The sequence below is a fragment of the Alternaria ventricosa genome (genome assembly GCF_023758065.1).
Source record: "Alternaria ventricosa strain BMP 2768 chromosome Unknown scaffold_2, whole genome shotgun sequence".
Classification (NCBI taxonomy): Eukaryota; Fungi; Ascomycota; class Dothideomycetes; order Pleosporales; family Pleosporaceae; genus Alternaria; species Alternaria ventricosa.
The window spans coordinates 1,235,071-1,261,975 of NW_026055682.1; the positions used below are offsets into that span (position 1 = coordinate 1,235,071).

General features: G+C 54.1%; 10 protein-coding genes across 10 annotated transcripts; 3 read left to right on the forward strand and 7 right to left on the reverse strand.

The window, feature by feature from the left end:
* Nucleotides 1-2,583: 2,583 nt before the first annotated feature.
* J4E93_001409 (uncharacterized protein) lies at nucleotides 2,584-6,154 on the reverse strand (the record flags this gene model as incomplete). Its single annotated transcript, XM_049339360.1, has 4 exons — nucleotides 2,584-2,844; nucleotides 2,896-5,651; nucleotides 5,765-5,934; nucleotides 6,015-6,154. The coding sequence occupies 4 exons, from the start codon at nucleotides 6,152-6,154 to the stop codon at nucleotides 2,584-2,586; spliced, it is 3,327 nt and encodes a 1,108-aa protein (XP_049203317.1).
* An 803-nt stretch (nucleotides 6,155-6,957) lies between these two features.
* Nucleotides 6,958-8,274, reverse strand: J4E93_001410 (uncharacterized protein; the record flags this gene model as incomplete). Its single annotated transcript, XM_049339361.1, has 1 exon — nucleotides 6,958-8,274. The coding sequence occupies one exon, from the start codon at nucleotides 8,272-8,274 to the stop codon at nucleotides 6,958-6,960; it is 1,317 nt and encodes a 438-aa protein (XP_049203318.1).
* A 341-nt stretch (nucleotides 8,275-8,615) lies between these two features.
* J4E93_001411 (uncharacterized protein) lies at nucleotides 8,616-10,438 on the reverse strand (the record flags this gene model as incomplete). The annotated part of the gene is made up of 4 exons (XM_049339362.1): nucleotides 8,616-8,867; nucleotides 8,920-9,001; nucleotides 9,049-10,287; nucleotides 10,428-10,438. The coding sequence occupies 4 exons, from the start codon at nucleotides 10,436-10,438 to the stop codon at nucleotides 8,616-8,618; spliced, it is 1,584 nt and encodes a 527-aa protein (XP_049203319.1).
* A 1,181-nt stretch (nucleotides 10,439-11,619) lies between these two features.
* On the forward strand, nucleotides 11,620-12,079 carry J4E93_001412 (uncharacterized protein; the record flags this gene model as incomplete). Its single annotated transcript, XM_049339363.1, has 3 exons — nucleotides 11,620-11,625; nucleotides 11,698-11,737; nucleotides 11,790-12,079. 3 exons carry the CDS (start codon nucleotides 11,620-11,622, stop codon nucleotides 12,077-12,079), a joined length of 336 nt encoding a protein of 111 aa, XP_049203320.1.
* A 391-nt stretch (nucleotides 12,080-12,470) lies between these two features.
* J4E93_001413 (uncharacterized protein) lies at nucleotides 12,471-14,873 on the reverse strand (the record flags this gene model as incomplete). Its single annotated transcript, XM_049339364.1, has 1 exon — nucleotides 12,471-14,873. The coding sequence occupies one exon, from the start codon at nucleotides 14,871-14,873 to the stop codon at nucleotides 12,471-12,473; it is 2,403 nt and encodes an 800-aa protein (XP_049203321.1).
* Nucleotides 14,874-15,525: 652 nt separating this feature from the next.
* Nucleotides 15,526-17,232, reverse strand: J4E93_001414 (uncharacterized protein; the record flags this gene model as incomplete). The annotated part of the gene is made up of 3 exons (XM_049339365.1): nucleotides 15,526-16,514; nucleotides 16,571-16,951; nucleotides 17,001-17,232. The coding sequence occupies 3 exons, from the start codon at nucleotides 17,230-17,232 to the stop codon at nucleotides 15,526-15,528; spliced, it is 1,602 nt and encodes a 533-aa protein (XP_049203322.1).
* Nucleotides 17,233-17,992: 760 nt separating this feature from the next.
* J4E93_001415 (uncharacterized protein) lies at nucleotides 17,993-18,496 on the reverse strand (the record flags this gene model as incomplete). Its single annotated transcript, XM_049339366.1, has 1 exon — nucleotides 17,993-18,496. The coding sequence occupies one exon, from the start codon at nucleotides 18,494-18,496 to the stop codon at nucleotides 17,993-17,995; it is 504 nt and encodes a 167-aa protein (XP_049203323.1).
* Nucleotides 18,497-19,078: 582 nt separating this feature from the next.
* J4E93_001416 (uncharacterized protein) lies at nucleotides 19,079-20,388 on the reverse strand (the record flags this gene model as incomplete). Its single annotated transcript, XM_049339367.1, has 4 exons — nucleotides 19,079-19,372; nucleotides 19,421-20,172; nucleotides 20,228-20,290; nucleotides 20,361-20,388. The coding sequence occupies 4 exons, from the start codon at nucleotides 20,386-20,388 to the stop codon at nucleotides 19,079-19,081; spliced, it is 1,137 nt and encodes a 378-aa protein (XP_049203324.1).
* A 1,183-nt stretch (nucleotides 20,389-21,571) lies between these two features.
* On the forward strand, nucleotides 21,572-22,846 carry J4E93_001417 (uncharacterized protein; the record flags this gene model as incomplete). Its single annotated transcript, XM_049339368.1, has 1 exon — nucleotides 21,572-22,846. The coding sequence occupies one exon, from the start codon at nucleotides 21,572-21,574 to the stop codon at nucleotides 22,844-22,846; it is 1,275 nt and encodes a 424-aa protein (XP_049203325.1).
* Nucleotides 22,847-24,042: 1,196 nt separating this feature from the next.
* On the forward strand, nucleotides 24,043-26,616 carry J4E93_001418 (uncharacterized protein; the record flags this gene model as incomplete). Its single annotated transcript, XM_049339369.1, has 3 exons — nucleotides 24,043-24,291; nucleotides 24,347-25,194; nucleotides 25,245-26,616. The coding sequence occupies 3 exons, from the start codon at nucleotides 24,043-24,045 to the stop codon at nucleotides 26,614-26,616; spliced, it is 2,469 nt and encodes an 822-aa protein (XP_049203326.1).
* Nucleotides 26,617-26,905: the final 289 nt, after the last annotated feature.

A 26,905-nucleotide genomic window follows, 5' to 3' on the forward strand; every position in this document is an offset into this window, starting at 1 on the left:
CCGTGGATACGAGGAGTTGGGGTCGGCGGCCCCAAGAGTCAGTGTAGACGGCTCCAAAAACTGCGCCGGCAAATGAAACAACGTTCTGCATGCCGTTATAAAGCAGTCGTGTGCGATTGTTGGCTATGCCAGCACCTTGGAGTATAGTCGGGTAGTAATAGGATACAGGGCCATTCCCCGACCACTGCCCGAAGAACGCCATGCAGACTACTAACATAGTCCTGTACCGAGCTTCTCGTGAATTGAAGAGTTCTCGGTAATCCCACCATCTCTTATCTGATCCAGTAACGCTGATATCCTCGACCATCTCTTTGTACTCCAGCTTGACGATAGGCGAATCGCGGTTACCCTCGCCATGAAAGCGTGCCATGGTATCCAGGGCTTCCTCATGTCGGTCATTTGCGATGAGCCATCTAGGCGTTTCTGGCAGGAACGGCGAGCTCACAAACACAATACCAGCGAATATCATCTGAAGCCATATTGGAAAACGCCAGGACTGTGATCCTTCTATTTTGCTAGTCCCATACGGAACAAACGTGCCTGGGATTCCGCCGACGTACCAGAACGTATTGAAAATTCCAGTGCAAATGCCGCGGTAGGATGGGTGTGCCATCTCAGACACATAAGCGGGACCAGCGGTCGAAGTAATAGCAACGCCAAAACCGAGGACGAAGCGACCGCCCATGAAACCTCCTAGGTTGTGGCATGATGCTTGGATGCAGGCGCCGATTATGATAATCGAGGTACCAATGCACATCCCCCATTTTCTTCCTCTAAAGTCTGTTGCAGGGCCAGCAACGAATGATCCAACTAGATTCCCAATAGTGTAGATGGCATAGACGATTCCGGTAGTAGGAGTTCCCTCGGTCTCGTCGAATTTGAAATAGGAACGGTACTGAGGGTAACTGTTGATGGCCCCCATGAGCGAACCATCGTATCCGTTGATACACGAGTTGAGTGTGGCGATTAAGAGACAGAGATACAGCTGTTACACCGTCAACAACATCCTGGAACAACGATTCTGTCATAATACCTTGAACATGGCCTTTGTCCATGGCCGGACATTAGCCTTGGCTGTTGCATCGGCGAAAGCAACATTCTGCACCTGGCGAATCTGTGTCGAGCTGCTGCGCTCGGTATGCGAAGTGTGCACATCCCTCTTGTGGCGGTAATCCATGTCGACCACGGGAAAAACAATACGATTGTTGAAATGAATTGAACAATGAAGTCGTCCTCAAGCCCGAAGTGATGGACAGCATGGCCCATGCATCAGCACTCGACAGACAGGAACATCGCGGAGCTGCGAGTGCGGACGCAAGGCACAGTAATATATTCCGTCGCCCATCCACGCGACCAAGGAATCCAGATCGTCTCGCCAGTAAGAACAACGTGGGCTATACATCCCCGTCCCTAAAGCGCAGCCTCGCATGTATGTGGCACAGTGCAGGGGGGTCGCAAGGGCCCGTGTAGCGCATGATGACCGGGTATTTGCAGACCTGCGGATTCGCTTAAGTCTGGAGAGACGGCAATGGTTGGAGTCTGGCTTGATGGGTAAGATGAGAGGCTTGAGACTGCGGTGGCCATTTCACATGCTGCTCAAGGACATGTAGCTTATGCGACAGCTTTCTGACTGTGTGTCAGTTGGTGTTGGTGGAGGCGCATCCCGCATGTTGGTGGAAAATCCTTTGTACCGAATGGAAGTATTCAGTTTCAGAGACTGAGACCTCGCGGAAGCATGGAAGAATCAAGGAAGCCACCGAGGCCACCCATTCGTACCATGCCGCAATCCTTCGCTTCGCGACTGCCAGGCGTTCTGACACAGGGCAGATGCAGGCGTCATTACACTCCCTTGTGAGACCTGGGCCGCTGAGCTGCAGTGTCGACGGCGAGAGTGACGTTTGGCAGTCTGCGTTTTATTTAATGCTGTCGTTCAAGAATGGTTGCTAATGTTGATGTTTGCGAAAGATGAAGTCTAGAAGACGGCCCTGCCGCCCTCCACCCGCAGACCGAGCTAGCGGACCGAACAATCCGGGGAACGCAGGGAGGTGCGACCCGCTGTCCAGAACACTCGAGCCGTCTTCAGCTTTTCTTTGCGACAATTGCACCGAGTAACACTTTACGCTCACGAGAACATCACCTACAGCTAACAGTGCTCTTTCAGCAAGCTACATTCATCTGCAATCTTGATGCTGCATGCCAGCCCCGCTCGCCACTGCTCGGCCTCTTAATTTACACATATTGAGATCCACCTCCACGTCCGACATAGTATGCCAGTGGTTCCTGAAAGACCAGGGATCTTCGTGTCGTGTGATCCCGCATACCTCTTCCGGGTTCTGGAAGCCAATACATGTCTCTCGCATTACATCACCACTTGCGCACGCTGGAGTCATTAATATCAAAGATAAACCCTCTGGCTATTATACATGCATCCTAGTCTAAAAGGCGACGGGGAAAGGTGGCTCTACAAGCCTCCCTATAACCTATGATGAATGCAAAAGCTACCGTCCTCCACTGCGACGTCCAACCGCCAATAGGCTGATAGTACAGAAACACACTGCTCACGCTCAGGTCCGACGACGTCGTTTACTCGTCGTCGTCCGGGTTCGTGTCGGACTCGTAGATAAATTCACCCGGAGTCGAAGCCTCGGCCTCGCCCTCATCCACCATATTATCGCTGACCGGCGCTGCAGCAGTTGTTACTGATATGCCTTCTGGTCCTTGATCTCCTGAGGAGCCTGACGCGCCAGGGGCAGGAGCAGGCACGGCCTTCTTTACCTTGAGCTCTAGGAGCGTCTTCGGTTCTGAAGGCTTCGTGTCTGTGAGAAGAATGACACCGAGTGTTGGCTGGTGATGGGTTAGCTTAAGGATCTTCGGCGTGGTGGGTGAATGACTAACCTTCTTCACTGGTACATATCGTTCGCTGGGGAAGCTGATGTACTTCACTTGCGGCGGCAGTACACGCGACATGTTCTCCAGCTCGTAGCCAACCTTCTCCTTCTCAACCTTCTTCTTTGAAGACTCCACGTTTTGTGCACCGTCAGCCTTCTCGCCATCTTCCTTCTTAGGGTCCTCGTCAACGTCCATCTTGTCGTCGTCCGCAGGCTTGGGTGTGGTAGGAGTGTGGTCTACATCCATGCTTTCCCTGCGCTTTTGACGCTCCTTAACCATCCGTCGTCGCTTATCTTGAGCGGTGGTCGATAGGACTGCGGTCTTGATCTTCTCGGGCGCCTCTTCTGCCTTGACCTCTGCGTCTGGCGGGTAATCGAACATGCTGGGCCTAGTGTTGCTGTGGAACTTGAACGAAGGGATCTCCAACTCCTGGTCTAGACCAATGACGGCAGTAGACGTGAAACTCAGCGAGAGGAAGTGAGTCAGAGGGAACCAGTACCAGTACTGGGTGAAGACGGCCATACCGACGATGGCCGCCATGTTCAGGTTGCCAGTCGGCGTCTGCAGACCGATTGTGCAATTCCTACCTCCGGCATCGATGATACCCAAGGCTAGAGCAGCACCGAACTTGGCCATAGCATCCTCGTGGCGATCGCTCACCACCTTGGCGAGCTGCTTTCGGATAGACGCTACCTTGGGGTTCATTGCCTCGTTTTGCTGAACCATGATCATGGACAGCGCAATCAGAGCACCTTGTCGGACGAAGTCGGTTGAGTCCTTCATCATTGGCTCCAACAGATCTACGGCCTCTGGGAGACCGGTTCCTGCGCAAGCAATACCAAGGGCCATGGTGGCTCCGTATCGCACATGTGGGTTGTATGACTCTGCGAGAAGCTCAACCATGCGGGGAACACTGCCTGGCTTCCTGAAGAGGATGAAACCCAAGCTCATGACTGCTACTCTTCGTACATCATCGCTGACGTCACTGACGGCAACGTGGAGTAACCTTCTGACGGCCTTGTTGCTGCCTGTGCCACAGTACGCAAGAGCGATAGTCATGATACCTCCGTATCGCAGGGTTGGGTCTGGGTCGTCGAGGAGACCGTTGATGAGCTCGTCAGCAGCCTCTTGTCGACCGTACATGATGAGTGCCATGCCCATAGCTAGACCACGAACAATCTTCTCGTGCTGTGTGTCGTGCGCGTACTGGATCATGTCTTCGAGTGCCTTGATGTTGCCAGTGCCGAGCATGACAAGACCCATGGAGAGACCGACGGCCTCACCGTTGATGGCAGAGTCTGTGTACAGAACGTTCTTGAAGGCCTCGAAAATCTCCTCGGAGCCAGTGGCCATACCAGCAACACCCAGGCCGAGCGCACCGCCATGCTGGATGACCTCTTCAGATGCGTTCTGGAACTGCTTCAGGAGGAGATCGAGAACGTTGGATCCGTGGTTCGCGTAGATCAAACCAAGAGCGTATAGTGATCCACCCTGCTCGTAGTGAGAGCCCGATGAGACACTGTCCTTGGGCAGGTAAGGCTCAAGAAGCTTCTGCCCTTGTGTGATGTTGCCGCGGTGGATGACACCCAGAGCAGCGGTCGCGGAGAACTTGGACCAGTTGACTGCCTTTCCTAGCCATTCCAGGTTCTCGCGGAAGAATGTGTCATTGGTAGTGCCAGCATTCATGAAGGCGTTTGCGAAGGTAACACTGGAGTGGAAGATGGAGTTCCTAGCCTCCAAGCTGTCGCGGACCTTGTTGAGCACAGCCTTGTCTGTGCGGTTGTTCCTGTATAGGAACTCGAGGTTCAGTTCGATGCTCTTGGTTCCTCGGAGAATGTAGCGGACGTTGTTGTAGACCTTGATCTGATCTTCGCTCGCCTGGTCCCCCTTTGAGTTGCTGGTATCTACGTCTGCGAGCAGAGAGTCCGACTCGCCTGCATCCGAGGGTTTCTGCGCGTCTTCCTTATCAGCTTCCGGCAGCTCTTCCATAATCTTTGTGAGGAACTCTTGGGTGCCGTTCTCGTAAAGGTCGAAGGAGATCTGGTATGCGACTGCGCGAGACTTGTCGTCTCCTCGCTCAATCAGCTGCCGGATGAGCTTCGAAGCCAGCGAGTGCTGGTTGAGGTATACGACACACTTGGCGATGGAGAAGTAATCGGGGTTCGGGATCTGGTCATCGTTGAGGAGATCCAGAATCAGGCGGAGGATCTCGTTCCTCAGGCCTCGCTCTTGTACCACGTTCATGCAGATATCGAGAACGTATTCCATCAAGTCCTCGCTCTGTGCGGAGGGCTGGGCGGGCTTCTTGCCCTGCTTCTTTCCGTCCTGGCTTGCGCGGACAATCGACTCGCGCAGAACATCGAGATTCCGCGCCTCGATGGCGATTCCAACGACCTGCTTGTAGTTGCCGCTCTCGTAGCAGCTCTCGAATATCCGCCGTACAGTGCTGTGGAGGTTCTTCTGCACGTTTCGCTGCAATACCATCGGGGTGGGGTGGGCTCCTGGTACGCCGGCATTGCCTCCTCCGGGGAGTGTAGGATCGAACGTCGACGAGTCTTCCCTGGAGAGAAGCGACTTGGAGGGTAACGCGGACTGGGAGAAGGGCGTTATCGGCGAAGCAAGACTGGCTGCAGTGCTGGCACCTCCTGCCGCGTTTCCGGAGAAGGATGTGCTCAGTTGAGGAGGGGCCTGGCTCGCCTTGCTGACCGGTGTCGGGGGGTTGTGCATGACGGACAGCGCGATGTACGTGTCTAAGCATTTGGCTGGAAGAAGCAAGTTAGCAAACTGTGCTCGAAGTATGAGGAACCCGATGTTTCAGCTCATGATGAGATAAACATGAGCTGAATAGGAAGCTCAGTTGCCCGTGGTGTCTTACCCAGTATTGTCTCCTCGAACTCGGCTGCCTTGTGGATGTCGAAGAGCTTTCCTGCGCCCAGGGCGAAGACCATGCTCTCATTGTACTCTTGCAGCTGGTAGTACACCTTGGCGGCTACCAGAGCGGCCAGCTCTCGCTCGGGGAACGAGTCGTCTTCGTAGAGCGCCTCACTATGACGCACCCATGTTAGCAGCTGTTTTGATGGCGATATAGCGACGAGAGCGCGTAGTAGCTCATCTGAATTCCTTACATTTGACTGACAGACCCCGCGACCTCTGGCCACAGCAGGTCGATCTCCTCGTTCAGCCGCTGGAGGGCGAACGAGCGCAGGGCCGGATCGGGTTCCGAGAGGAAGCCGACGACACCGGCGGCGGACGTGAGGCCAACCATTGTAGTGTGGCTTGCGGGAGCAATGTATGGCTTCGTGTAGTGGGACGGCCGTCCGCGTTGGTGGTGAGGGAGGGAGCTGTTGTTGCGGAAGTGGGTAGAAGCGTATGGAGCTGCGCTGTGGCGCCTGCGGCTTGCCTGAGGTCAAAGGATAATCTGAGGCGGTGCTGCGGCGAACTCTATGGGGACGGTCGCAGTGAAAGAGGGACGGGAAGATGGAGGGTGGGTGGTTGATGGGGGATGGCGTGGCGCCCTTGTGGTGTTCGGGGAATCGTGTACGTGATGGTCTAAACAGTAGCTCGTGAGTTTCGGAAGCGGCGACCCTGGTCCACTTTGAGCATGACATAATACGCTACCGGCGCATCACTCCTACGATAAGCTCCGGACTTCCACGTCACTTTGAGCATGCACTTGGATGGCAGTCTGCATGGTACAAACAGAGATGAAAACGAGTCATCCCATTTAACAGGTACTTTGAAGTCCAGATCAGTATAAACCCATGAGTTCACTAACGTCCCAAGGCAATGTAGTCTCCTAGGTCTGTCTTGCGCGCGATGCTTCGTAGAAGGTAGGTGAAACTGGGTATCTTGATTTAAAGACTAAACTCCGTATAATGCTGCTGATCCCATGTTCCTTGTGCCTCTGGATATGTAAAACGCCGAAGAGATCAGATGATAATAATAATACAAAGCACCTCATACAAGGCAGAAGACGAACAAGCTTGACGCCTACACTGAGACAAAGATGAGCGTGATTGAGAATCTAGCATCAATGCAGGCTTCACGGGGTTCGGGTTTCCCCCTTTTCTAAGCGGGATGCGTGATTATGCGTGACGCAACCCGCAGATTGTTCATCATTCCGCTGATTATGTCCTCAAACTCAGTAGGCTGCTTGAGCCTAACCTTGTCTGCCTCAGCGATGAGAATATCAGAATCCAACTCCAACTCCAGCTCATGATTCTTGCTAGTCCCTTGTGTGACCTGTGTGAGATCAATTTGGTATGCGCCCAGCCATGAATATGACATGCGGTCTTTTTGTCGCTGCATACTTTCCAGCGTCTTTCCCGGCTCGAGCGCGGCCTTGAGACTTTCAATCGGGCCTGGGAAGTCAATTTCGAGGTTGATACCGATGCGGTAGTCCCACTCTGTCTTGGGAGAGCTGATCTCGAGGTTCCCTATCCGGTGCTTTATCATGGCTCGCACGAATTCGCCCGTATTCTTGTCGCGGGTCACGCGGACCTTCTGTCGGGTGCCGGATGCGCTGATGAGACGTTGAACTATAGGATTCAACATGGAAAAGCCTTCCTGGTCGAGTTCGTAGAACATGTCCGTCTCGTAGGTATGTCGGTAATCGATCGGCGGGCGCGGAGCACCGGGTATCTTCGACTGCTGGACCTGAGCGTTGAGGGCGTGGTTCATGCGCTTGTGTTGAAGAGCAGTCATAGTGCTCTCGAACTTGACATCCAAGGCCTCAGTATTGATAACGCATTCTGTTCTCCAGAACCCGCGCAGTCGCTGGTCGGTCTGCTTTTCTAGGATCTGACCCCAGCGCGCTTCGACTTCCAGTTGCACCTTTGGATCTGCGATCGCGTTTCGTACCGCCTCGTTGTTAACGGCTGTGGACCAGATGAATTCGCATACTTCGTGCGCGACGACGTCGTAGAGTTGCGCATCGTGGAACATTGGCCGCACGAAGCGAGAGAGTCCAGATGCAGTGGCTACTGAAGGAGGCGCGCCGGTATCGCTGGGCGCGTGTCCATTTCGTTCGGCTTTCGGAGACGGCTGAGGTCGCGGCGGAGGAGGGTGCGATGGAAGCGCAGGTTGCGCGCGTGAGTGGGCCTGGGGGACTACAACAGGCGGAGGGGGCCGTGACTGTTGACGTTGTTGCTCTTGTAGCTGTCTGAGCTCAGGCGGAAGTTGTTCGCCTTCGCGATACGCCCATATGGGCTTGGGGTCATGGCGCTTCCGTTTCAGCGACATCTGCTGTTGGCTGGGTTTAGGCGTCGGTATCTTTGCGGCGGGAGTGACAGGGGAGGATGCGGGAAGGGAATGGGGGTGGGAGAGTGAACGGCGCGGTAGCACCGATGCTTCCCCATCGTGATTTACTAGCGCAGATATGTCCATCGTGGGTTGTGGTAGGGTTGTGCGGCGGACTCACCATCGTGTACAGATGCCTAGTGTTGCTGGCGCACGGACGATTCCACTCTGGGCCTCCTTTGTTCCAACGTTGTGCCGCCTCAGGTACCTAGGTAGCTACTGCCTATCTAGCATGCGACCATCACTTGGAACTTGTGCGAAGAGGTAATCATTAAAGAGTTTGCTTGATCCGCTAGTGTTTACACCAAATCTTGTGTCCCTATGCGCCAGACCGTCATTTGCGCAAACGAGTCATGTATATGCGCCTCCTGTGCAGCGCACTCCACACCTTCTATCTAAACAACCAAACGTCCGCTCCGACGCTACCTTCACGCGTCTTGGTCGAGGCCAAGGTCCTCCTGTGCTGGGACAATGCGGAGTGTGTTGGTGTGTCCCATTCCTCCTCTCCAGCCCTGTACGCAAATAACTGGATCTCCCTTGCTGAGAACACCGAGCTTGATGGCGTTCATGATTCCCCACTTCAAACGGCGGTCAACATCCTCCTGCCATGGCTCCGTCTTGAAGTCGGGCTTCTTCTCGGGGAAGTAGAATGGGTAGACGCCGCGGTACAGGTGTGAATACTACTCAAATTAGCCATGGGAATCCCTGTGCATTGGAAAAAGCAAAACTTACCCTAGCAGCCATCTCGTTGCGGGTAACCATGATGATGGGGCAGACGGGGCGGTACTTGGAGACGAGGCGGGCGGTGGTACCACTAATGCACGTTAGAATCACAAATGTACAACATGCTGGGAGACTCACCTCGTGGTCAGGACCAAGATGGCGCCAGCGTTCTGCTCGAGACTGGCACTGACGGCAGCCATGGCACAGGTCTCGGTAGTAGGGCATGGGACGGGAGCCAGCTTCCTCAGCTCATCGAATGCGTTGACATATGGGATAGCGACCTCGGCGAGCAGGCAGGTCTCGTGCATCATGGTGACGGCCTCGACGGGGTAGTCACCCTTGGCGGTCTCTCCAGACAACATGACGCAGTCGGCACCGTCGAGAACAGCATTACCGACATCGCTGACTTCAGCACGAGTTGGGCGCGGGTTGTAGGTCATGGACTCGAGCATTTGAGTTGCGCAGATGACGGGCTTTCCGGCAATGTTGCACTTGGTAATCATCATCTTCTGGGCGATGAAGACCTGGCTGGGCGGGATCTCGATACCAAGGTCACCACGGGCGACCATGACACCGTCGGTCTCCCTCAGGATCTCGTCGAAGTTGTTCACACCTTGCTGGTTCTCGACCTTGGCGATGATCTGGATGTCCTTGCCCTCCTCGCCGAGCACCTCACGGATGGCAGTGATGTCGCTGCCACGGCGGATGAACGAGGCGAAGACCATGTCGACCTTGTTCTTGACACCGAACTTGAGATCGGCCTTGTCCTTCTCGGATAGCGGGGGAAGGTCAATGTCGGTCTTGGGCAGGTTGACACCCTTCCTGGACGAGATCTTGCCGTTGTTGACACACTTGCACTTGAGTGTCTGGTCGTCTGTGATCTCGAGGACCTCAAATGAGAGGACACCGTCGTCGACGTAGATTATGCGACCAGGTGCGATGACCTTGGTGATGTTCTTGTAGTCGACGTACATGTTCTTGTCGTCGCATGCCGTGGCATATTGGTCATCGGTGGTGATGTTTATGATGGAGCCAGCCTTGATGGGAATGTCGGCATCGCCCACTGTGTTACCAGTTCGGATCTCTGGGCCCTTGGTGTCAAGGGCAATAGCCAGAGGCCGGCCGGGCTGTGTCCTCTCCGCCTCGCGCGCATGGTCGATGACGGACTGGTGGTACTCGTAGGAGCCGTGGGAGAAGTTCATGCGAACGACATTGAGACCGACTTTGCGGAGGGAGTTGATCTTCTCCGCGGAGTTTGTCTTGGGACCGATGGTGCAGATGATGGAGGTTCTTCGGTACTCCTTGGCAGGTGTGTACTCAGTGTTGAGCTGGCTGAGCCACTCGATCCTGGTCCTGCCGGAGTTGAGGTGGTCTAGACTGTGTTGCTGTCAGTGAGTGTTGGAGTTGGATGCTTCTATGTAGAAGCGACTTGCAACGCGTGAAGATCTGGGCTCAACAGCTGGAGCTTCTGTGAAGAACTGCTGGTGTTCTGTTTTAAGAGAATATTCTATACGTACGCGTTCGCCATTTCTGCTATAGTATTCAGAAGAGGGCTGTGAAGCTGAAAGTCTGAGTCGCTGTCGCGGAGTGCGGGGCCGGTTAGAGAGTCTGTATGAGGGACTCCAATTGAATGCGCGACGGCTGGGGGATGGGAGGAAGAGAGAAGAACAAGCTGCTCTCTGGAAAATGGCGGTCGACGGGTTTATCTTGTGCTGCGACGGGCTAGAAGTTTTGTTGGCTGTTGAGCGTGTTTTGGAGGGGCAGTTAGTAGCGCGCTAGTATGCTGCTTAGTACGTGGGGCTGCTGCACCCTGCGGCGGTTTGGATATGAGAATTGGAAACAGATTGCAGTCAGAAAATGGTCTGGAGACGGTTTGGTTGAATAAGAGTCTTTCGTTATGCGCCGAACCCTGGGCCGACTGCCTGCTGGACACGTCCCATGGTTGACTGTCGTGACGCCCATTTGCTTCTTCCACTCCGCCCACGTTGTCGCCTCATTGCCCTTGAACATCCCGCCCAGATAAGCCAGCCATCCGACGCGTATTTGCAAAGCGATTGAAAAATCTCGGCGCCTTCGCTCTGGGCGTATCCGGCTAGTGGGCGGTTGTGCTGGTGCGCGGCCGGCTGCTGGCGTGTAATGGATTTTTCAGTGGGTTACCCGCGCGGAGATGGTCGTGTCTTGGAGGTTTCATGGGGTCAAGAGCAAGACATCGTCGCGGCAGGCCCTTGTTATATAGCAGGCGCACCTGTCGTAGGGTCCGCTCCTAAATCACCCGCAGCTGCTCCGCATGCTTGCCCGAGGTCAAAGGGAAGGTCCCATTGATGCGACAATACGGTCCAGTTCCATATTAGTGGGGACCGTTCTGCGCATCTGAGCCTGTAGGACATCGCGGACACGCGCATAGGCAGTCGAGAGAGATAGTCCCGCGACGGATCTGCCCATCTGTGAACTTGACCAACTGGTGCACATGTCACATAGTACTCTAGACCCTAAACTAGGGAACCCTGAGGTCGTGTGCCAGCGCAATCACATGCAGACAAGTGACTAAGGAAGGGCACCAGCCACACCTCCACTCTACACCGCATCCCGCATCCTGCACTCAACAACAACACCCACACCCACCGAACCTCCTGAATCCCAGTCGCCACGCTCTCCCCAAGCAGCCTCACGTAGCCTCACATCCATCCGCCACCTCCCACGTCGCCCATCATGGTCGTATGTCTACTACTCTACTACTGCGTTTGTGGACCACCGAGTCGCATGCTCCGTAACTCACACAAGTAACAGCTCGGCAAAGTCGCACATTACGCCTTCGATGCGGTATTAAGTACGCACCCTCGCTCTCACACCTACTGTACCCATCGCTAACAGCACCCCAGTATCCGCCTTCCTCGCCGGCGTCCGCCGCTCAACTGGCCTCACGTATGTCCCCATCAATCCCTCCCAAGCGCCACCCAACCCACCCCTCCACAACCCCCCGTTTCGAGCCGCGCAAAACTACAAGATCGGAGCTAAAGCTAAACCCAGACCCAGTGTGAAGCCAGATACTTTCGGCGAAAACCCCAGCGCCCAGAAATGGTTCGAGAGCTACCTCTGGGTCGGCGAGACCGTCATGGACCAAAGCGTCGCCTTCTTCGGTTCCAGTTCCTACTTTGAGCGCAAGCGATAGATGCGTTGTATACCCACAATCAGCGACGAAGTCACGGCGAATGTGTGATCTGCAGATGTGCGGAAGATGAAACGCTACACGAGGCGGGCGACTAGAAGCTCTGGCAGCTGGGGCTGGCTAGATGAGTCGTGGTGCGTTGGGCACAGCTTGGCGATACCATGTCGGTATGGAAGTTGGATGAAGAGCACGGCGTCGAGTTTCCCTCTCGATTAGCAGGCAGACGGCGTTGCGGCGAAACCATTGTCTATGAGATTACGAATGCAAATTATTCCAACATGTCGTCTTTTCTTTATCGATGAGTTCAGGCTTATTTGGCTATCGCTGCGCACTCCATGCAGGGTATCATACGCGTTTATGTATAAACCGAGAAAATAGACTGATGACCCTACTCTCATGTTCTCCGTTTGAACCTAAACCCAGTCTCCTCATCATCGCTATCGTCGTCTCTTCTGCTGAATCTCCCCTTCTTACTAGCAGGCTGCCCACTCGCAGCGTCCGATCCCCTCTTCTTCCCCCTCTGCGTTTGCGTACCCTCAAGCTGTGTCTCCACAACCCTCTGCGTCCGCCCACTACTCTTCTGCGTTCGTTGTTCCGGAATCTCCTCGTCGTCCGGTCCGCTGTCTTCAACATTAATCACTTCTTGCTGCGCCTGAGACTGCGTGGTCCGTTTCCGACGAGTGAAGCCACCGACTTCTGGCTCTGACGAATCGTCCGCTGCTGCGTTGCGACCGCGCCGGCTATCGCGTGAACGGAAAGAGGGCTCGGTGTCTTCGAGGAAGAAGGCGTCAGTGAGGCCGAAGCCCTTCTTGGCTGGTGCTTCTTCAAGCGTGACGATGACTTTGTGGGTTTGCATGCCTTGTTCGGCACCACGGCGACGGAACTTCTTAAAGTTCTTGCGACCATTCCACTCAGCGTTCCAGCGCTCGTTGTTGGTTTGACTTTGATTGCGCGAAGGGCCTCTGTTCTGCCGAGGTAGAACGTCCATCTCTTCTATTTGGGCCAGGTTCTTCAGCTCAGTGATGTCGATACCTTCCAGCGCTTCTCGCAAGCTCTCCTCGTCTGCCTTGCGACGCTCCTCTTCTTCTTTGATGCGCTTACGAGTATGCTCGCGGATATTGATTTCCTTTTCGGACTTGTCTTTTGCCAAGTTGAGTCGCTCCCGAGCAGCTGCTATAGTGGACGCTCTCTTCACTGGGCCCCCTTCTTCGGGCTCGACAGAAGCAGATGGCGCACGCGTAGCCGCTCTTTGTGCCCTCATTTTGGCGGCCGTCGGGAACAGGGTATCCATTTGCTCTTCTTTCTCGATTGTCTTTCGGGCGTTTGATGGCGGAGAAGGTTGACTTGGTGTACCTGATGCATTGCGTGCTTGCGAAGCTGTCGTCGATGGTCCTGGTGGTGGTGCAGACTGCTGGACATCTTCTACTGGAGGATTTTCGACCTTCAGCTTCTTCTTTGGGATGGGCTCGTCATCATCAAAGCCCGTGAAGCGGCTCGTCTTTGGCCGGTGAATGCGCTTTCGAGGATTGATCTTTGCGGGCTCCTCCGCTGGAGGTTCGTTGTCCTCGGGAGCCTGCGACGGTGCTCTAGATTCAGACATTGGTGTTGGTTGACGTATAGAAAGGCGAGCGCTTGCAACATCTGGTGGTACAGTAGCAATCACTTCTTCGGGTGGGCTTTGTATTGGAGCACGGTCCCCCGTGATAATCACGTCGAGAAACTCCTTCTGTTCAATTGAGCGTTGCCCAAGTGCCTGATCGACGCCGGTCCGAAAGCTCTTAGTCCATTCATCCTCATCCTTTGCTAGTACATTTAAGCGCACCGTTATGACGGGGAGCCTGTCGCCAGGTTTGCCGCGTCGCTTCTTTCCTGCCACGTTGTGGACGTAAGTAACGTACTCCTCTACCGTTGTCTCACCAGGGCGTAGGTCATATAGCAATGCCTTGCCACCTCCACCAGTGACGGGATCCAGCAGACTATCGTGTTGGCTTTGGCTCAGGAATACGAAGGTCAGGCCAGAGAAGACTTCTGACCGCGATGAATCAGGTAGCAACATCTCATGTGGCCGAGTAACTGGTTCGCTGCTGGCTGCTGGTATATATTCCTTCTCCGCCGGCCACCATGCATCAAAGTCCTCTTCCAGCTTCGAAGGCAGGTAGTTGTTCTCTTCATCGACCGATGGAGTAGCCACAACGAGGACTTTATCGAGGAACTCTGTAGTGACGATGTATTTGGCTGAAGTCAGACCCGAGAGGACTTTGGGAAGGTTCCGTTTCGCGGATACGACGTGGGTGGTCTTGTCGAATACGAAATCGGTTGTCGTCTTCATGTCTAGGGTGTGTAGTTGCGCGCTGCGGGCTTTGCTCTCTTTTGATTCCTTCGAAGCATATGTAAAGACGACTGGGCGCCAGACGATCTTGAACGGCGCATAGCTGGCAGCCAATCTAATGGTATGTTCGGTGCCTTTCAGGGTCTCGTGGCTGTATTCTATCGACCCATCGGAGGCCTTCTGGCTCTTCAATGTAGTTTTCTCGTCGATTGTGACTCCCTGCCTGCAACTCAGATCGGTCACCTCAATCTGTGACCTCTTGTGCAGCTTTGTGCCGTCTTCTGGTGCTGCGTCATACACCTTCAGCATAACATGCTTGCGCGAGACCGCCTTGTTGTCGATTTTCCAATTCTTTCCTTGTGGGCCATCTTTATCGTCTGACTTGGTGCGACCGAACAGTTGCTGTGATCCGGGGCGGAGCCAGACGCGCTTGCCTCCGAAGAGGCTCTCGTGCTCCAGGAACCACATTGCGGAGGCGTCGGTACGAGACGGCTACAAGATGGGTAGAGAGGCGGCGGGTGGGATGCGCATTGTTGTGCTCGCGGTGAGACTGCGCGCGCAATGGTCTCGTGCGGTCGTTGCTGTGTTCACGACTCTAGGCTGAAGTGCGCCGAGTCCATGCGCGCGATGTCGCGGTGTCAGGTGAGACGCTAGCGCTCCTGCTTCCTCTTCACGCTCCCAGCAATCACGATCAGGCATCATTCATCACTGATTTTAGCGCCACACTAAACTACAAAGTCACTCTTCCAAGGTACCATGCTATTGCACTAAGCTTGACGTCTTTGCATGCACCACAATTGCAACTTTAGAGCTTCGCGATTGCAATTATCAACCTGTCCAAGTATCCCCACCCCACCCGTAACCACCTATGATACTCAATCTCCAATGCCGAAACTCTTCCTAGGCATCCAGAAGATCCCCAGAGACACTTGTTCTCGATGAGCGAGTAGCCATTCACTGGTGACGCGATGAAGGTAAAATGTCCATTGGGATATCTACAGTATTCTACCAGCAACTCGCGCAATCCAAAACTATGACCCTCTTGGGTATCACAAAACGAACAGCAGACGAGCGATGGACCTAAAAATAGCGACAACACAACATCTTCTTCCATCCCATTTCATGCCTGCACCTCAGACACATTCTCTGAAGCTTCCCGCATTGCTTGTTTGGCAGCGGCGTTCTTTTCTCTCTCCTGCTGGATTCGCTCAGCATACAGACTCTTAGCTCTCATGGTAGGACCCCATTTGTAGATGAAGAAGACCGGGGCGCAAACGAGAGCGGAGATGGCGAACAAGACCCAAGTCGAATTCGTGACGCCGAGCTTCTTGTACATCGGACCGGTGTAGAAGGAGCAAATACCGGCAAGGACGTCTCGGGCGAAGCCATTGCCACCTGTGGCTGAAGCGGAATAGGTGCCTCCGTACGCGGCAACCATGTAGTCGATCGTGGCGAAGTAGATGGCGAGATTTGCGCATCCGATCAGGACCGCGAAGATGAGGGGTGCGATCCAGGGAAGGGGTGGGCCAGTTACTACAAACGCTGACCCGAATAGGCCGATCGGCAGGAGCAGGACGATCCAGCGGAGGGCTGATAGTCGGCTCTCGGGACTCAGCACTTTCCCGTTGCTGCGCTGCTGATTGTGTTTTCGGATGACGGGTACGTATAGCACTGCTGCTAGCCAGTAGCCGATGAAGAGAGCGAACAAGGCGAGCCCTAGCTGACTAGGAGTGAAGCCCCATCCCTCCTTGCCGAACACGTAGCCGTATGACTCGAGGAAACTGAAGATGAGGGCGTCGCTGAATCCACTGAGCAGCGACAGGAAGCCAACGATCGGTTCGCAGACTAGCATCTTGTATGGTCGACCCATGATCTTGAGACATTTCTTGAAGTTCAGCTTCTCCGTCTCGGTCGGACCGACGACATTGGCATCTGGGTTCTGCTTGCGTTGCTTCTTGGCTACCTTGTTAAGCATGATTGTCGACCTAGTCTCCGGCACGAAGCAGAAGTGAACGATCTGGACAGTGGCGCCTAGGATAAGCTGGATCCAGAAGTTCCATCGCCAGTGAAGGAATTGCTCGATAGGACCTCCACAGATGCCGCCGATTACTGGAGACAGTTAGCATTCCATTCCTCAGACATTCTACGGCATGAGGTTTACATACCTGAACCTAGACAGCTCCACAAGCTGACCCAGAGGATAGGGAGCTGCTGATCTTCGGGGTCGAACATGTCCGCAACCATTCCGAGTGTGACGGAGCCACCGGCAGAGCAGATACCGCCGAGCAGACGCGCAGCCAGCACATGACCCCAGGACGTACTGGCACCGGCCATGATCTGCCAGATGTTGACGGTGAAGAGGGATAATTGCATAATTGGCCAACGTCCGTACTCCTCAGACCAGGGTGCCCATAGTTCGCACCCAATACCGTATAGGATCAAAAACCAAGCCATACCCGCTCTGGCGTTGGTGAAATGATTGCTACCGAGATGGTAGTGCTCGTTGAGTGGCCCTATTGCGTTGGAGTAGACCGCTGCGTTATAATCTGTCGCCTGTTAGCCTGGTATGACTAGATGGTTGGCAAGGCCACTTACTCATGCTGGTTTGGCAGAGTCCAACGACAGTCAAAATCGCCCATTTCTTCTTGTTTGAGAACGCATACCCGGTCTTTCCATATGCGTTCACTTCGTTGAGCTCCAGGGGGCCGCTGGGTTGGGCTTGACGGCTGTGTGTCGCGACCATCTCTATCGCATCTGCAGCTTGCTTGTTGCGGGGGCCAGAGCCACCGGAACTGGCATCGCTGTCGTTCCTAACGTGGGTCGTCATGATTCGGATGTTATCAGTAAGTTCAGTCGAGGAAGTTGAACGGCCTGTAAGACACTGAACTCTAGATAAGGCAGAGTGCAATCAGTGGTAAATCTGGGAGTGTGAGGGTTAAAAGACGGAGAGTGCGGGGAGACGACAGATCTTATGGCTGGCATGCACGACGATGGAACTTGGGACGAGAGTCCCAGCTCTATACTGACTACGGTTACTGTCCATCGCTGACAAAGGTCAGCACATATGCAATACACCTCGATGTAGTGGACCCCGTTGACGGAAGCGCGAGACGGCCCGCCCCCGCTACCAAGGTTCTCGAACGCGTCCGCGCATATTTGCTCGCGATCACCAGTATCATTTCCTTCGATCCAATGCGACCATAATTTGGCTCATACATGGACGCAAGCAGAGGCGCTCCCAGCCTAGAGTGGCATCAAAAACATCTCGCAACACCTCCTGCCCGGCAGACCTTAGTTCATGCACACCAACCCCTCCCCAAGAACAAAAGTCTGGTTCGGAACAGCGCGGGGAAGCATTACCACTACAATCACGCAGGTACATCATGGACCGAGACCCTTGCTCAAGATTAGCGTACCAGTTTACCATTCTTAGCCATCCTGAGAGGCACGTGAGCAAAATCCTCTCGTATGCTCTCCACACTCTATCTACATCGACCCCCATTGGCCTGAGCGAATGTGCAAGTCACATGAGCGATACCTCATCACCACCTCACGATGCTCCGCCTCCCCAGCCGCGCATGTGATTCTCAGGACCAGTCAAACCCATCATCCCCCTCACTGCCATCGTCACTCCACTCCCACTCTTCGTTAACCCATGGCCGCAAGGGTGTCCAGCTGACTCCCCTTTTGCACTCAAATTCGCGCTGTAGGACCTGGAAGTGCGCGTCCAAATCTGCCCTCAACTGCGTAGGTGCCGCCTTTTCTTCCTCGGCACGGGCTGTCGAAGTCAGGTGGGTCGTATGGTTGCGTATCTCATGTTCGCTGACGGGCTTGAAGAGATGTACCAGGGGCCTGTATTCGACTGGGTTACAAGAAGTGGAGTCGCAGTCATAGGACGAGAGGGCGATGCACGGTTTGCCGTCTCGTTCCATCTCGAGCGTCTTTGTGTCTGGCATGGGGACACTTCTTTCGGTGTTATTCATATACTTTGCGTATTCGTAGGTCATCGATGAGTCGCTATCTCCCACTTTGGTACTGATGGTGCCCTGTGGATCTGCTTCGTGCTGCGAATCTTGGCGTTGCGTTGACATGTCAGTGGTGAGACTTAGCTATCATCAGCATGAAATGAAGAGTTGTGTCATTTCTATACGCATCACAAACGCAATTTGAAACGTCACAAGCAAGCAGTCAGTCGCATGTCTTTCTGTTCGGAGACAAACGCTCATTGTCCGGTAATCAGCAAACCACCCACAATGAGTGATGTCAAAGGATTTGCCGCGAGACTTCACAGTGCATGAGGTGTCTAGATGCGCAATGGTATTCATGTCATGTATTGTTTCCACTGATGGTTACGGTATGGGTGTGGACCAGTCTCTGACGTCGCTTCTGCTGTGCAAAGATGTTCACCAATGTGTCCTACCCCATCGAGTAGCAGAGTCCTTCCACTTTGACCATAGCAGCCAAGAAGATGGGCATACTAATGATCAAGATAATCCTTCCCTAAAACTCCGACTCCTAAAACAGCACCGAGCCTTGGATGGTGGCGGACCGATGTCCGCTCGTGAAGTGAGAGCCTGTATGTGTTTATGATCAGCGTCGACCTGCCAGGAAAGGAAGGATATGCATACCACATAAGCCGCTTGTTCGAATGCACACTCGGGATGTGATACGCTTCATGCCGGTCCCATAGCCTCCCACCACTGCTGGTGAGCAGAGCAGACCTTGACAAAGTATCTGTCAAGCTCGGCGCGCTGCATAACCATGAGCTCGCGCTCAGGTGCCACCTTCTCAAGATCCATCTCATGCTCCATTGCACGTATGAGCATGATATTCTTCTTGGCTTCGTGATCGAGAGGAGCGCAGTACTTGGTGTTGTTGGTGGTAGCGACGGGCGTAGGTGGAATGCTAGACGTGGTAGACTTCTTGGCAATGCACGCATCAAGTAGCTCTTGCTGCACGCGTAAGCCCTATAATATGTTAGTGAAAATGCATTGTATGTATGTGTTGATACTCACTTGTTCAGCATGATCGATACCGGTTTCTGACATGGCCACCTTCCAGGCCAAAGCCTCGCTCGTGGCGTTGTCCTGTCCCTGAACGACCTTGACTGGCGCCTCGAACACTTTCGCGTTCGGGTTCAGGTCTAGCGAGCTGAGCTGTTTGTGAGCTTGGACGAGATCGTCGGTCTTGGTCCTCAAATGAGGAGGTATTGACTTCTTGCGTATGCTCTCAGGGCGAGGGCTCTTTGTACTAGCAGTCAATGTATCCTGTCTGGCGCCTTCTTGGATGGCTTTCTCAATAGCGGCCGCCCAATCCGGCGGTTGACTCTTGGTGGGTGAGACTGAGTTCGTCGAGGCCTTCGATATCGCTGGGATCTCTGGACGGCGAGTGTATGGCACAAACATTGATTCCATCGTTCCCTTGGGAGGACCAGTGACGCGTGCGACTGGCTTGGTCGCAGCTAGCCTGGGCCTTGAGGTTTGAACTTGTTCCTTGACAGCGTCCGCTGGAGGCGAAGCGGGACCAGCACTTTGAATCACGTCTCGAGGCAAGCTGGTGCTACGTGCAGCTGGAGCTGGCCACTGTCCGATTCCGCGCCCCAGAGAGCTTCCGTTTGGGGGTGAAGATGAGGCACTCAGTTGGTTTGTGGCAAGCATCTTCGCTTCCCGTCGGAACGACTTACTGCGGCGGTTGTGTTCCGGATCGCGATTGAACCGCGGGTCCGGAAGACGTCCAGGCCTAGCGATGCTGTCCGCATCCGGTTCCCCTATATCGCTACGTCAGCGTGCGTGACAAGGGTATTCATGTCTGGGATTGCATACACGTCTCAGCCTCTGGGGGCGGCGGAGGAAAGGCATCCCATACAAGGGCGGGGGCGGCGATCGCTACACATCGGTCAGCGTTGTCAGGTCAATACAGCAGCAGATTGACCTGCAGCGTCGTGGGAAAGCTCACTTGTCTTCTTGGGTGTGATGAACGGCATGCTCACGTTGCGAGCGCGAGTGCTAAGAGATACTGAGTTCGCAGATGTTGAGACCAGGTATAGAAGAAGAAGTGCGGTCAAGGTTGTTGACGAGGTAGCCGGCTAGCTCTTGCCGCCGATCGGATTCGAGGTGAGCGCGACTTCCCGAAGCGGAAGCAGCAGCCTGGAGCAACTGCAGCTGAAACGTTTGCTGGGTGACCACGCAATAACCGTTGACTTGCTAATTTCGAAAGATCACCAGGTAGGAGCGGGACTCAATTGAAAGGCACACTCGGACAAGACAGTAGCTATGCGATGGAAGAGCTGAATATTGCTGTACGTGAAAAATGATGTGCTCGGAAAGGCGACATGACAAGATGATCTGAAGACTAGAGAATAGAAGAGGAGGCAGGACTGGGAAGAGTAAAGCCACGTCACAGGGCAACGGCGTCTCTCACCGGAACATCGCATACTTGAATTCGCAGAGTATATCCGATTAAAGATATGCTCTTGTGAGATACCAGAGCTTCGCATGTATAGAGTGATTGAAACACCTTCTTCTTGTCCTTATCAGACCCAAGCGGAGGCCATGACGAAGGTGAGATTGAAGACAACGAGGGATGTTCGTCGCAACGCTCAAACGTCGCGCCCGCGACCTAAAAGTAATGCATCTCTACCTACGTCTCTGTTGCCATCGAGGTTTGTGCTGCGTCAGAAGCGGTGGCACTAAGAACCGGCCGCTAACCGAATCCATCTCTGATGACTACTACTATCCCACGTGAGACCGCGACAAGCGGAGATCTATTTCTACATCCGATCGTCGTGCACACAGGTTCGTTGGGCTTTGGGATTTCGCGTAGGCATCGTTCGACGGGTCAGGGAACGCAATCGCTCCTACGCGCCGTACTCACGCCCTGGGTTTGCTTGCTTAGCCACCTGCAGCGTCTGTTGCGCGTGGTAAGCTGCTCAAGGCTGCGAAAGCACACACACTGAATCTCGGCGACCAGCTTCACTCTCTTTCCACGTTTCGTCACTATTTCATTTGAGGAATCGCTACCCTTGATTGGTAATAGGTGGGCCAAACTGCACCTTCCACAATTACAGCCTCGCACTTTCTTCGGTTGCGGCGAGGGAACCTTGCTCTCCCCAATCCAAACTCGCCATTTCCGCACTTCTCTCAAAAGTCATCAACTTCTTCCGCAAGATGGCGGGAAAAGTCACTTATTCACGGCGCCCCAACAAACGCCGCGCGCCCGACGACCGCGATCCAGCAGACAAGAACGACGACCGACACAAGCGGTCGAAAGCAAATGCCGAGCCAAATGGATCGCGGCTACCAACACCACCCTCAAGCCGACGAGGGAAGAAGTCCTGGTTCAACGGTCCCGTCTCCATTCCTGATGACGACATGAACCCTCCGCGCTCCATATTTGACAAGGTTCTCGAAAACAAGAAGCACCAAGCCCCGAAGCCGCATCAGCGCAGTGTCCAGGGTGACCGTGAGAACTTCAAAGGCCTTATGAAGACGGGCCACAAGTCGAGAGAACAGAATAGCTGGGCGAGGAACAGCTCTCTGCCAACGCCACCAGCGGAGGCCCAGAAGAAAGCCCACCAGCAAGCGCGGAGAGATGAGAATTTCGCGCGGTACAAAGGGATAACTAACAGGGGCGACCCCGCGACACTAAAGACATCACCTACGGCGCCAAACCAGACATCGCGGCTCTTTGAGCGTGTCATTAAGAATGAGCAGCCGAAAGAGCCATATCAGCCCAAGACATACAAAGCTGAGGAGATTGCAGCACCACGGCGAACTATAATGGGGGAACGTCTGTCTAGAAGTTCAGACCAAGCCCGCAAGTATGTCTCAGACAACACTCACCTTACGCACACAACTGACTGTATCAGATTCAAGATGAACCAGACCGACTCGCCTCTCCTGCAGCTCCCCGAAAACGTGAGGAATCTCATCTACACTTATGCACTTGGTGGTAGGACTATCAATATCGGCTACCAGACCTATCACCTTACGTTTGACCCCACAAAGCCCACAAAGGTAAAGCGGGTTACACCCATCTTCAAGTACCAGTGCACAGTATACGATGTTCGGCAGAATCCCTTTAAGACGACATCCCAGCCCTGGGTCAAGAGTTCAACGGCGTTTACCTTGCTCAATAGTGTCTGCCGTCAGATGTACCAGGAAACAGCGACGCTGCCTTATAGCCTCAACCTAATCGCTTTTGACTCGTATAGCATCATGTTCAACTTCTTGTTCATGGAGGACCGCCTGCGTCGCGAGCATCTCGAAACCTTCACCGAGCTTATACTACCGGATGAGCTACCGGGACCGAACGCACTTGCCCGCTTGTGCAACGTCAGCAAGGTGTATCTAGGAGTCACACAGGAGGGAAAACCTAAGGGGTGGTACCGTGTAGTGCGTACTCAAGGCGAGAAGCCGAGACTTGCAAGAATCGTGAAGTAGTTTGAGGCAGGCATGAAAGCATGAGTTTGCCTATGAGGGCGTTGAGGAGTTTCGGCGCGACTATCTGGCATTTTCTACTCATCGGTTGCATGATACCCGACACGGCAACGACGTTACGATCCAGCTACATACCCACCATTTCATGGCCAAAGCCAATATCCATCTGGTAGCTTGAAATAGATTCTCAGAACAGAGGCGATCATTTGCATGGACAACTGCCTCGCTTCTTTCCTTTTTTGCACGCCCATGGAGTGTTGGGTCGGTTGGGTCAGTAAGTCTGACATGTGAAAGAGGCGCCAGCTGTAAGCCGGTCCCCCGTGAGAATGTCCGGGTGGCCACGACTGACTGTGTCACACCCATATTCTTTTTGAGGGTGCATTGTCTTATGCATAGAGCCTCGTGGACTCACAAGATCGAAGATGGCGGTCAAAACAGGTAGGGATGGCTGCCCCACGTCTGCAGCTTTCTCCAGATCTGCCGTGTGCAGCGCGGGATCGCGATTTCGGACGAGCAACTATTCGCGGCGCTACACGGCCTTTCCGAACTAATGCTGCGTGCCCACAGTTCACAATAAAGAGTTCTTGGGACGTGAGCACAGCAACAAGTGGTCAGAGGAGACTCGGCCTTTGATGCCAGCTACACGTAAGACAGATGATGCATGGTGCATGTGCAGTAGTCTGCCAACACGGGACCTGCAGGTACAGGTGGAAGCTGCGTGTCGTATCAGCGTCGGTTGACGACTACTGCCGACGCGACACCCTCGCCGGCTTTGTTTAGTTGATCCTTGCCGATGACGATGTACCATGCGCATGTCCCCACGCTCCCTAGCATGCGCTGCACGCATCGAATACTTCAAAGGCGTCAATGCCGACCCTTCTCGCGCTCGTTTCGTCGTCCGGCGACAACATTGCAAAAGTATTGAAGCGGCAAGCCTGTGACGCACCTTCCGCGACTTGCGCGACCGAGGCGCATGACCACCCGCAGTTGACCATCTCCGGCCACCCTACACCGCGTCTTCTCGAAAAGCACTATTACTAGGCTACAGACTCCCTCGATCGCGACAGACTCCCCGGATACCGACTCCCCTACTTTGACAACACCGCAAGCTGCCTTCACAACCACTCGATCTACCGATCCTCCTACCACCGGCTAAGCCAGGCTTCGTAGGATTCGCGCATGGCGTGTACCGGCGCTCGATGTCATTGCTGTCTGACACCATTTTCACAGGCGGCAGTACGCGACTGCACGTAAGAGGAGGACAAAATGGGCAGAAATCCATAAGGAAGAGCAAGAGCCATGGTGGCTTCCTCGGACCCCTGGTGCAGCTGGCCAGGAATCCGTTGGGGACTCTGGGCGACCCAGTGGGCGACTACCATGTTCCTGAACTAGCCGTGGATGCTGCGGAAGCAAATCGTAGGCAGGTCCTGTACCTGCACATGAAAGACGTGGGTTCCTCAGATTGGTCGTGCCCTTTCACATGCTGACGAGATCGCCACGCAGGCCGAGACCTACGACCAATGGAAAGCCGCCGCGACCGAGCTCGATATCCTAGAAGGAAACGAAGCCTGGAAAGAAGAGGACGACACTCCGGAATACAATGTGGATCTGGTTGCTGCCCGGCTGAAAGAGCTGGACGATGCTCGCATGAGCTGCGATGTGAAGCGGATGCTGTTCTTGATCAGGACTACCCTCACACGCGGTTTGGGCGACATGGGCGACCTGCGTCTGTACAAGCACTCGCACATCGGAACCAAGCGTCTGATCGAGAGGTACATTGAGTCGGCCCAGCAAACTATGGCCGCTTTGCTGGACGTCTCGGAGAAACAGGGAGATCAATGTCCTATCGAGCCGCGGCGACTAGTCGACCAATTGCTTCAGACACGCCAATCATTCGGTAGGAGCGCATTGTTACTCTCAGGCGGTGGAACCTTTGGGATGAATCACATCGGCGTCGTTAAGGGTCTTTGGGACGCTCGTCTTCTTCCACGCATCATATCGGGAGCCTCTGCGGGAAGCATCGTCAGCGCAGTTCTATGCGCAAAGACTGATGCAGAGATCCCGGAGGTTATGCACCAATTTTGCTTCGGAGATCTGAACGTATTTGAAAGCCCGGATCACCCAGAAGGCATGATCAACAAAGCAATGCGCTTGATGAAGTCCGGAGCTCTTTTTGACATTGCACATCTCATGAGAGTTATGCGTGATCTGCTTGGCGACTTGACCTTTCAAGAAGCATACAACCGGACTCGACGTATCTTGAACATTCCTGTTTCGACTTCGTCGCTCTACGAATTGCCCAGACTCTTGAACTACATCACAGCGCCCAATGTGATGATCTGGTCTGCAGTGTAAGTTCACGAAACCGATGAAGCTTCGTGTCTGTGTTGACCCTACGTAGATGCACGTCTTGCTCAGTTCCGCTGGTCTACAAGAAGGCATCTCTGCTGGCCAAGGACCCGAAGACCGGCCTGGAAGTACCTTGGGATCCAAACCCTGACGCGACATGGATCGATGGCTCGGTAGACAACGATCTACCGATGACCCGGTTGGCCGAGATGTTCAACGTGAATCACTTCATTGTCTCGCAGGTCAACCCGCACGTTGTTCCCTTTCTGGCGAAAGAGGAGGAGATTGTCGCTGCAGAAGCCCAGCAAGATGCCGTCACTGGTCCCAGTTGGATGAGTCTCTCAGCTAGTCTTTGTAAGGGCGAAGTAATGCACCGCCTCCAGCAGCTAGCGGATACTGGGTTCCTCCCAAACCTTGTCACAAAAGGACGTTCGGTGCTCAGCCAGCGATACTCAGGCGACATCAACATCTTCCCCAAGATCAACTACGCGGACTTCCCTAGAGTCTTGAGCAATCCCACGCCCGAGTTCATGGTCGGATGCATGCTGACTGGACAGCGAGCTACATGGCCGAAGCTCTCGCGGATACAAAACCATGTCGCCATTGAGCTCGCGCTGGACGATACGATCCAGAAGCTCAAGGGACGGCTTGTCTTTACACCACAGCAAGACATCAGCATTAGGCGAACCAGCTCTCAAGATACCGATCTCGCTCAAAGAAAGCGAGCGAAATCGACGCATAAGATGACGCGCTTCGAGCTCAGGACGGAGCCTCCTAGCCCCGTGCTGCGGAAGTCTGCACCCACCAGTCCTCTCTTGTCTCGCGCAGCCTTGAGAGCGTCCTCACAACCGCTTTCCGTGGCGAAGCAGGCTCACGGCGCAAATAATGCAAGGCGCGAATGGACTGAGACCATTCAACTCGATCCAATGTCATCCACGAACGATACTTCCGACCACGACTACTTTGCCGACCCCGAGTCAGATACCACGGATAGGCTCTCGTCACCCTCGCCTTCTACATCACCCACGTTCACCGGTCCTACCCTCTGGCCTTCAACTCCTCAAGCCACGATGCAAGCCGCCCCACAGCCCATGCCACAGCCTACGCCACAGCCAACTCAAAGTCCACTCAGTCGTCGCACCAATACGCTGTTTAACCTCACCATGACCTCGGCCGCAAGGTCCTCCTCCAACCCAAACGTACCGAGCTCACCAGAGCTGCGGTACAAGCGCCTATTCCACCCCCCAGGGCCTGCCACACCCGATGTCAGTGTAGGCCCACCGATACTGGATGTAGAACCCATTAACACAACACGTTCCCCGTCTGCCAGTAGACCTGGTAGCCGCCGCGGCAGTGTATCGGGTCTGCCAATTGATCCCTCAGGGACTCGTGGTATGCTCCTGAGGAAGAAGAGTTACATGTAGCATGGATGATTGAGCTTGATATCCTTTTCGCGATTACCCTTCTTATACATAGTCTTTCATATTCTATTCGCCTTTTTTACCTTCTTCACCACACTTTTTCTTTTGTTCAACCAGCATGGACCGTGGATCAGATAGGTCGCCACTCGATTCAAGAGAGTAGACTGGAATATCAACAGCACACAAGAGTAGTGATACCCCTTCCGTGTACCGTATCTCTATAAACATACATAAGAGGCAGCAGAGACCAGACCATATATATAGTATAAATACACAATCAACCCAGCATTAC